The sequence below is a fragment of the Physeter macrocephalus genome, chromosome 4, assembly GCF_002837175.3.
Source record: "Physeter macrocephalus isolate SW-GA chromosome 4, ASM283717v5, whole genome shotgun sequence".
NCBI classification, from domain to species: domain Eukaryota; kingdom Metazoa; phylum Chordata; class Mammalia; order Artiodactyla; family Physeteridae; genus Physeter; species Physeter macrocephalus.
In genome coordinates, this window is record NC_041217.1 from 71,974,688 (window position 1) to 71,984,186 (window position 9,499).

A 9,499-nucleotide genomic window follows, 5' to 3' on the forward strand; every position below is an offset into this window, starting at 1 on the left:
GGCATGGGAGCAGCTGGGGGTCAGTGGTCCCAGAGTAGACTGGAGGACACTTTTAAGGCATGGAGATCAAGTGAGGAGTAGATTGTGGGTTGCTGGGTCCATTGCAGTTCTGAGGAAATATCAAGGTCAGTGACAGATTGGAGATTGCAGTTGCAGGGCAGGGTGGGGTGATGAAGTGATTTGGAAGTTTGAGTAGCCAGAAATCAGTAGAGAAATTGTGGGAACGGCTGGTGGTTGGAGAGGAGTTAGTGAATAGGTTTGAGGTTAGCACCTTGTCTGGAGGGTCAGTGATTATTTCAGGATTTCAAAGAGTGCGTGAATTTGGAGGTCCTGAATGGAATTCAAGGGAAAGTTGGGACATTTGGTGATCTGTGGTTGATAGAGACGTTGGGTAGATTTAAGATACGATGAGTGAATTATTCCGGTTAGGGTGGATTGGGGGGGCGGGGTTCAAAGGGTAGACAGAGGTTCCTTGGGGGCTGAGTATCTGAGTAGGAGCTTGTTGGACTCAGCACAAACCTTCTTGCCCGGTGAGTTTCTTTCTCTCTTCCCTTCCCTACCTATCCCAGGCTGCAAGATTAAGGCTCTGAGGGCCAAGACCAACACCTACATCAAGACGCCGGTGCGAGGCGAGGAGCCAGTGTTCATGGTGACCGGGCGGCGGGAGGACGTGGCCACAGCCCGACGCGAAATCATCTCAGCAGCTGAGCACTTCTCCATGATCCGGGCCTCCCGCAACAAGTCGGGCGCCGCCTTTGGCGTGGCGCCTGCTCTGCCCGGCCAAGTGACTATTCGTGTGCGGGTGCCCTACCGCGTGGTGGGGCTGGTGGTGGGCCCCAAGGGGGCAACCATCAAACGCATCCAACAGCAGACCAACACGTACATTATCACGCCAAGCCGGGACCGAGACCCGGTGTTCGAGATCACCGGTGCCCCGGGCAACGTGGAGCGTGCGCGCGAGGAGATCGAGACGCACATCGCGGTCCGCACAGGCAAGATCCTCGAGTACAACAATGAAAACGACTTCCTGGCTGGGAGCCCCGACGCCGCGCTTGATAGCCGCTACTCCGAGGCCTGGCGGGTGCACCCGCCTGGCTGCAAGCCCCTCTCCACCTTCAGGCAGAACAGTCTGGGCTGCATCGGCGAGTGTGGAGTGGACTCTGGTTTTGAGGCCCCGCGCCTGGGCGAGCAGGGAGGAGACTTTGGCTATGGCGGGTACCTGTTTCCCGGCTACGGCGTGGGCAAGCAGGACGTGTACTACGGGGTGGCGGAGACTAGCCCCCCTCTCTGGGCGGGCCAGGAGAACGCCACGCCCACCTCGGTGCTCTTCTCTTCCGCCTCTTCCTCCTCCTCCTCTTCCGCCAAGGCCCGCGCTGGGCCCCCGGGCGCGCACCGCTCTCCTGCCGCCTCTGCAGGGCCTGAGCTGGCAGGACTCCCGAGACGCCCGCCGGGAGAGCCGCTCCAGGGCTTCTCTAAACTTGGTGGGGGCGGCCTGCGGAGCCCCGGCGGCGGGCGGGATTGCATGGTGTGCTTCGAGAGTGAGGTGACTGCCGCACTCGTGCCCTGCGGACACAACCTGTTCTGCATGGAGTGTGCAGTACGCATCTGCGAGAGGACGGACCCGGAGTGTCCCGTCTGCCACATCACAGCCACGCAAGCCATCCGAATATTTTCCTAAGCCCCCTGCCCCTTGCCTCCTGGGGCCACCTCCCAGGGGCCCTTCTTGGAGCTGTGTTCCATTAGGGCATTTTGGAAATCAGTGATTTGAGGGGCAAGGTGCTTACAGATACTCGCTCTCTGGGGAGGGGGGAGGGGAGGCGATGGTGGCTGGAGGGTGGACCACTTTCAGAGCCTCTGGTCACCCTGTCCTGGAAAGGTTGGGAGAGGGCCAGGCCGGAAATTTTACTAGAGTTACAACTCTGATACCTCAACACACCCTTCAGTCTGGAAGCAGCTAAGAGAAACTTTTGTTTTGCCAGAGGTGGCCACTAAGGTATCCTGACCCCCTCTCCACCTACCCTTATGTGTGTCACACTACCCTTTCCTCTGTGGAGGGGATGGGGAAAGGGAGAGGGAGAATTACCATCTGTATCTAGAGGTGCTCTAACAATCCCCAAGCCCTCTGGTCCTGACCTCTGACCTCCAACCACGACCCTTTAGACCCTCCACCGCCATATCCTGTTTGGGAATCTGTTCCTGGGTTTCCAGCAGTATAAGGGGGTTGGGGCCCTTTCGGAAGTCAGGATAGATTTTCTAAGGGGGAAGGGGAGAAAGTATGTCAACCAATAAAGGGTTCAGAACTCATCTATCCCCACAAAGCTGGGCTAGAGGAATCTGGAGAGGGGGTGCTCCTCTCTGCCCCTTGCAGCTTTTCCCTCCACTCTCTCCTCCCCATCTTTCTTCCCTTTGGGTTTTCCTCACTCCTTTGTTCTCTCCCCCAACTCTCCTCTTTGCTTCCCCTTGCTGGCTGTCGCAACCAGCCCTGTCTTGCTCTTTCTCTTTCTTCCCTTCCCCCTCCCTCCTGCTCCTTCCAGCCCAGCTTTGGGGACACCATCCCCCTGGGGAGAAGTAGGGGGAAGAACAATTTGATGGTCCCCCCTAATTCCTCTTCTGGCATCCGGAGGCCCTCTCTCCTACTCCTCCAAAGAAACACCTCAAATTCTTGATGGAATGTATCCCTGTTCTCAGTGAAAATGTGAGGAGGGGACCAATACTGGGTTACATAAAGGGTCAAACCTCCACCTTTATCATCTTGGGGCATTACATTTAAGGAACAGTTCTTGGGCTGGATTTTCTGGTGGTGGGAGGGGGAGAGCCAGGGTAGTGTGTCTGCAGTTTTGAGCAGGAAAGGGCCTGAGGCCATAGGAGAGGCTGCTGGGGGGAGGGGCTGCTCCTCCTCCCCTGCAGTGCCCCACTCCATGCGCCCCTCTCTGGACCTGACCTGAACCCTTATTAGCACGCTAATCATGAAGTCTCTGTCTCACTCATTGTGGTTGAGGAGAGAGACCAGGTCTTCAGACAGGGGTCAATCCAGAGCCAAGCAGGATTGGGGTACAGCAGGGCCTGTTCTGAGAATCATGTATGATTTTAAGCCTTGCACCCCCTTTGCTGCTTCCCTACTGCTCATCTGGGGCAGCCACCCGCCTCCCGCCCTCCTGGGTTCCGCTGGCCGGGCCAGGAGAGGATGGGGGATGGGAGTCCCACGGGGGTCCTAGGAGATTCTTGTATATAGTAGGGTGGGACTCTTCTAAGTGATCTCTGAGCACTTAAACTCCGGAGTCCCATTCTTCCTGGATGGAGAGGGGGTACAGGGATGGGGGTACAGAGGGGATTTCCTCCTCTCCTTCCTCCTGTTGTGAATTAACTCACCTCTCCTCAGCCTTCCCCTCCAGACCACCAGCCAGGGAGGGGAGCGGAAGGAGGTCACAGCCAGGAACACTGGCCTGTGACAACTTCCCTCCTTCCCGCCAATGTGAGCCATCCTGAGATGTCTGTACAATAGAAACCAAACCAAATGGGCACCCCTCGGTCGCCGAGGGGGGGTGGGGAGGGGGGTGGGAAGATGGGATGTCTGTCTGTCGATCCCCCTCCCCCTCTCCACTCTACCCACAAAGGCAGAAGACTGTTACACTAGGGGGCTCGGAAAATTCAATCCCACTCTTACTAATTGAGCCAAACCTAGAAACAAACGCAAAACACATAGTGAGAGACAAGATAGAGGAGAGAAAGAGAGCGTGAGAGGGAGCGAGATAGGTGACCAACACAGAGGAGAGAAAACAAAAATAGCAAAAAAAAAAAAAAAAAAAAAAAAAAAAAGCAGTTCTTTATAATTTAATATTCTATTTTAATAAAGGCGTTTATTACCGTATAAATGTAGCAAAGAACCTGGGCTAATATGAAAAAAAGACTTTTTATTAGGTAATTTATTATATGAAAAGGATATTTTATTTTATGATAAAGTGATCCTTAAAAAAAATAAAAAAACTTTAGAAGGTTTAGAATATATGTAGGGAGAGAAGAAAAAAAATACATTTGTATTCAGAGTTAAATCTTAAAAAAGTGTTTTTAATATATGTTCGGGTTTACGTTCCTTTTTCCCCCCACTTTTTTTTTGGGGAGGAATGTCATTTGCTTTTCCGGGGGAGCATCCTGGGATGGATCGTGGAGACAGGGGCTAGGGGAACTTGGTCCCTCTGGGGCCCTGCAAGTAGATTGGATTTCACTCCCGGGGCTCCCTCTCCCTTCTACCCCTCCCCCTTCGGGGGAGCCGGCAGAGCCAAACAAAGAAAGGGATTAAGGAGAAAGGAAGAAGCTGGAGGACTGAGGACTGAGGATCCTGGGGTGTCCCCCCCCTTCCCCTGCCCTGTCCCAGGGGCGAGTGAGAAGGGGAAGTCCAGAACTGAGGCCTAGCAGGCCTACGGGAACCCTCAGAGAGGTGTGAGATTTAAGAGAAATAGTTTTTTTTGTTTGTTTGTTTTTTTAACCAAAAATGAGAGAGAGAGAAGAAAAAGAAAGAAACCGAGGGGTTTAAAAGAATACTACAAAATAATAATTATAATAATAATAATAATTCAAATTTATTTCATATAATCCTAGAGAAAAAGAGAAAGAATTACTAGTTACTTAGTAGATGATATTCAGATAGCTTAAAGTTTAGTAGCATTGAGGGCCCCTGGGTCCAGTAGAATGTATAAAAGTCATAACGAAAAGGAAAATAGAGGAGGGAAGTGGCTGAGTCCACCCTGAGCCGCTCCATCTTCAGATATCAGGGTGGGAGCAGGTTGCTAGGTAAGGTTAGGAGCTTCCTTCCAGTCTGCTGGGGTTGATTCTGAGAATCCTTGGATTTTTAAATTATAGGACAAATAGATGAGGGGCTCAGTTCCCAGGGTCTTTGAAAGGATGAACAGTGGTCATTTCAACCAGAGGAGGGCTGGGCTAGGGACAGCAGAGGAGGGAGAGCACATTCACCTGCACCCCTGCTCTGCACCCCAGTACCTGAGGGCCTGCCCATCCTGGCCTTCCCTGTCTGTTGGGCAGCCCTTACTCCGAATATGTCCTCTTGGGGTTCTCTGGGAGGATGGAGATTGCCCAGCTCCAACCCTCCTGAGGCAACTTCTCCCAGGCCTAACTGAGGAAGTCCTTGTAGTATAACCTCAATCCACTCCACCTCAGATTGATTCAAGAGCCTGGTAGGTCATTTCACCAACAGATACACATGCACACGCTTCTTTCTCAGAGCTACAAGGGGACTGAGGGGGTGGTCTGTCCCCCTTCCTTGTTCCCACCCAATATTCTACTTAGCTTCTGACCTCTGTGGCAGCAGGTGGAGGAACCAACTCAATAATCGTTCTCCTTTAAAGCTGCACTGTGCTTTACAGGTTTGCAAAAGTGCTTTATTATCTCATAGAAGTTAGATTCCAAGAAGGACTTCCCACCCACTGGGGTAGAGCAGAGATTCTGTCCTTAAAGGCCTGGGAGAACTGGTCCCCAAGGGTACAAAGGCAGGGGGAGGGCAGCAGCAACTTTGGGTGACCCTGACCCTAATGCTCTGTTCTAGTCCACCTCCATTTGTAAGTGTTCAGGTAGGGGTCATCCACTGTGCCCTGGCCCCAGGGCACATCGCCCGCCCCACAGAAAACTGGGGAGCTTGGCTTTTGCTTGTGAGAAATCAACTCTGTTTTTAAGCACTTGCCTTCTACCAACCCCAGCTTGCAATCAGGTCGGGCCCCTCCCTCCTATCCAAAGGGGTGTGGAGGCCCCTTGGCTCTTGGCAAGAAGAGCCTGCTCCATGACACCAATGACTGTCATGGCCCTCCCTGGCCCTAGACCCCAAACACACATCTCCCTCTCCCCAGTTTACTCTTCTCACCCCACCTAGGGACAGATATCCCCCCTGCTCTTTTTGTCCTAGAAACCCCGCTAGTTTGGGAAGGTAGCGTCTGGGGTGGGGAGGGCTTCCCCTTCCCCGCGCGAGGGTACGGGTGGGGTAGGGTGGGTGGGGGGAGACAGCCCTGGGGCAGGGGGAGTGGTCTCTCCACTGTAGAAAGTAGAGTAGGATTGTGGTCAGACTTAATTTGAGGCATCTAGTGAAGACACGTTACAAATCCACCAAGGAAAAACGTTTCAAAAGCAAAATAAAGGCGGGAAAAAAACGGACCCATGAATAATCAAATCAAAGTGATGTTGCACAAAACACAGAGAAACCAAGAAGGGGGAGGGTTAATGTATTAAATGTGCTATTAAGAACTTAATTTTATTAAAAGTATTATTACTTAAGGCTCTGGCTTCTTTCTCTGCATGTGAGTCTGAACCACCTTGGGGTGAGTGGGGTTTTCTCTGGTGTGATTCTGGGTGACCCTGCTCACCTTGCAGGAAGTGGATGGCTCCTGTCTGCTCTCCACAGCTCCCTACTTGCGTCTCCAAGTGCTCAACCTCTCTTTTCTCCCCACTTACCGCCTTCTGTTCCTTAGGGGTGCCAGCAGACCTCCTTCCACTCTGCCCTGCAGAACAGGGGAAGGCGAGGCTGGGTGACCTCGACCCTCCCTGGACAGCCAGCTCGTGGACTCGATGGAGAAGGGGCAGAGAGCTGAGAGCCCGACACTCTCCACTCATCCCCACCAGATTCAATCCATCCCTACACACCACACCCCCTCTTCTTCGGGGTCAGGCAGAAACCTGGAAGGAACACTTAGACCCGCCACCTCCCAGGCTTAAAACTCCTTCCCCAGCACACACAGGGCTAGCCCTGACTCCCCCTTCTCTTGAACATCTCTCCCGCCTCCTCCCCTCACCCCTGGCATTGGAGTGCCCTCAGTTCTTGGCACCAGGGCCCTGGGCACCAGATGGTACCCGCCGATGGTTTCCTTTTGTCTCGCCTTCCAGATACCCCCTCTCTGCCATGCTGTCCTCCCTCCTCTACCTGCCCTGGGGGTTGGCAGAGGGAAGGGCGGGCCCCTCCCACCCCCTTGGCACTGTCCCCGGACCACAGGACTCCAGAGGCAGCTGGCCCTGGGGGGCAGTGTATGGTGGGGAGGATGGAGGGAGGGGGAGGGGAAGGGGAACTGGGCCAGAGATGAAGGGGAGGCACCAGGAAGCAGCAGGATGTCCAGGTCTTGATACAAAACACAGCTTTATTGGGGGGCCCTAGTCTGTGAGGGGGTGACCGATAATAGAGATATGTGGGGAGGAGGGGCGGCGCATGAAGACCTTAGAGCTCTGCGGGGCTGCGAACAAGGACCGGCCACTCTGACATCTGGAACCACAGGGCAGGGAAAGCTCCTGGATCTGGGGTGGGAATAGGGGACACCAGAGCGCCAGCGGGGGCAGGTCAGAGGCTGATGCAACAGGCCCTTTTCTCACCAGGGCCCGGCTCACTGCCCAGGGTGAGGGCATTGGTCCGGGTGCTGTTCTGCCTCTGCTTGGACACCTTGGCGAAGATCTCTGTGAGGGCAGAGGGCAGTGGTCAGGTCAGATGAAGATTTAGAGCCCGCCCTCCGCATACACACTCTACGTGCCCCTTTCTGAACACCGGGGGTTTTGCTAGAAGGAAGAGGAGTTTGGGCACCTGGGTCCTTTCTACTTACGTGGGTGGAGAAGGGCTAAGACTCAGCTCCCTGGTAAGTGTGGCCTTCTGGGTCTTTCCCTAAGCTCCAGCTGAGGGGGTGGGGGGCATACTAGGGAGGCTCTGAGAAGGCTGGAGGCCCACAGAGGGGCTGAGGAATCAGCTGGGGCGGGCGAGGGCTGGGTGTCTGCGTTCCTCACACTGTCCACAGAAGGCTCACGGATGGGATGGGGTGCCTGCCGAATGGCAGGGGCTCTACCTTTGAGGACAGTCTCAAAGGCCAGCTCAACGTTGGTGGAATCCAGGGCCGAGGTCTCCAAGAATAGCAGCCCATTGTTTTCTGACAGGAAAGGAAGCACACCATTAGCTGTGGAGGGCCAACGCAATAATAATAATATTTACTTCATGTTTACCATGTACATTTGCTATGCACTAAACCCTTGGCATGTGTAGCTCATATAGAACTTAACCTGTGAGGTAGGTTTGAATACTAACCCTTTCTTATAGAAGAGGAAACTGAAGCCCAGAAACAGAGAGAATGAATAAAGAACTTGCTTGGTGTCCCACAGCTAGTCATTGGCCAAGAGGTGTGAAGCTGGGCCATGGGACTCCACAGCCTACACCCTTAACCACTGTATCTTGCTGCCTCTAAACCCCAGAAAGCCTGGGGAAAGTGTGACTGCAGGTGGTCAAGGGAGCCCACCTGCTACACTTAAGATCTCTGAGCATCGCAGGGTGGGCTGTCCTAAAACCAACTATGAATAATTGCCCATAAAGACAATCTCAGGGCAAGTGGTGAGACATAAAGAGGGACACAGGGTCACAGAGGGGAGGGTCTAGGAGATTCTGAGGAAGATGGGATAGAGGTGGGGGATCCTGCAGAGGACGTCCAGGCCGGAGCCCTACGGTGGGAGCAGGGGCTGGGGAGGTGGGATCTGGGATTGCATTGGCAGGGCTGGAGGGGTCAGGCTGGGTCATGGTGGGCTCTCACCAGCGAACATGCGGGCCTCGTCAGTAGGCACCTCTCGGGCCTGGCTGAGGTCACTCTTGTTACCAACGAGCATGACGACGATCGTGGCCTCGGCGTGGTCATAGAGCTCCTTCAGCCAGCGCTCCACGACGGCATAGGTCTGGTGCTTGGTTAGGTCAAACACCAGTAGGGCCCCCACCGCACCACGGTAGTACCTGGGTGGGGGGTAGTGGGGTGGACAGAGGCAAGGTCAGGGCCATCAGGCCCAGCCTCAGAGCAGAGCCCTCAAGCCAAAAGCCACAGATGAGTACCAGAGATGGGGAAATATGAAAACTAGAGTCCAGAGACCCAAACCGCACAGGGCAGCCCAAAGCTCCCATGTCTGAAGCTGAGCGCCCTCCAGGGATACTGGTCTTGGAGCCTCCGAAGACTCACCTCCCTTCTCCAAAACCACTGGCTCCCTCCTCCTTCCTAGCCCTCCTGCTTCTCCAGGTCTTTTTTTTTCTGATTTTAGCCCCTGCTATTCACCAATGTATACCAGGGTTCTGGTCAAGACAGCCTCCTAGATGTCCCACCTCTAAGATCTTGACCCACAGTGTCTTCTCTCTCATGGCCATCTTTCTAGGACTAGCTAAATCTCCCCTATCATCTGAGGCATCCTTGCAAGCATCCAGTCTCACTCTTGGAGTTAGATGGAGCTTCTTCAGACTGGTGGTATCTAATTACTCCCATTTTATTGAAGAGTCAACTGAGGCTCGTAAGAATCAGGTGGTCAGGACTTCCCTGGTGGCGCAGTGGTTAAGAATCCGCCTGCCGGGGCTTCCCTGGTGGCGCAGTGGTTGCGCGTCCGCCTGCCGATGCAGGGGAACCGGGTTCGCGCCCCGGTCTGGGGGGATCCCGCATGCCGCGGAGCGGCTGGGCCCGTGAGCCGTGGCCGCTGGGCCTGCGCGTCCGGAGCCTGTGCTCCG

General features: G+C 54.4%; 2 protein-coding genes across 2 annotated transcripts in view; one reads left to right on the plus strand and one right to left on the minus strand.

Moving 5' to 3' along the window:
- MEX3A (mex-3 RNA binding family member A) overlaps window positions 1–3,768 on the plus strand; it is a 14,280-nt gene extending 10,512 nt beyond the window's left edge. The window contains exon 2 of the mRNA XM_055083890.1: window positions 570–3,768. Coding sequence (XP_054939865.1) covers window positions 570–1,678 — 1,109 coding nt within the window. The 3' untranslated portion in view covers window positions 1,679–3,768. The remainder of the gene's footprint in view (window positions 1–569) is intronic.
- A 3,344-nt stretch (window positions 3,769–7,112) lies between these two features.
- Window positions 7,113–9,499, minus strand: part of RAB25 (RAB25, member RAS oncogene family) — a 7,862-nt gene continuing 5,475 nt past the window's right edge. Inside the window, exons 3-5 of the mRNA XM_007110377.4 lie at window positions 8,553–8,746; window positions 7,821–7,901; window positions 7,113–7,440 (exon numbers count right to left, since the gene is read on the minus strand). Of these exons, the coding sequence (XP_007110439.1) occupies window positions 7,328–7,440; window positions 7,821–7,901; window positions 8,553–8,746 (388 nt within the window). The 3' untranslated portion in view covers window positions 7,113–7,327. The remainder of the gene's footprint in view (window positions 7,441–7,820; window positions 7,902–8,552; window positions 8,747–9,499) is intronic.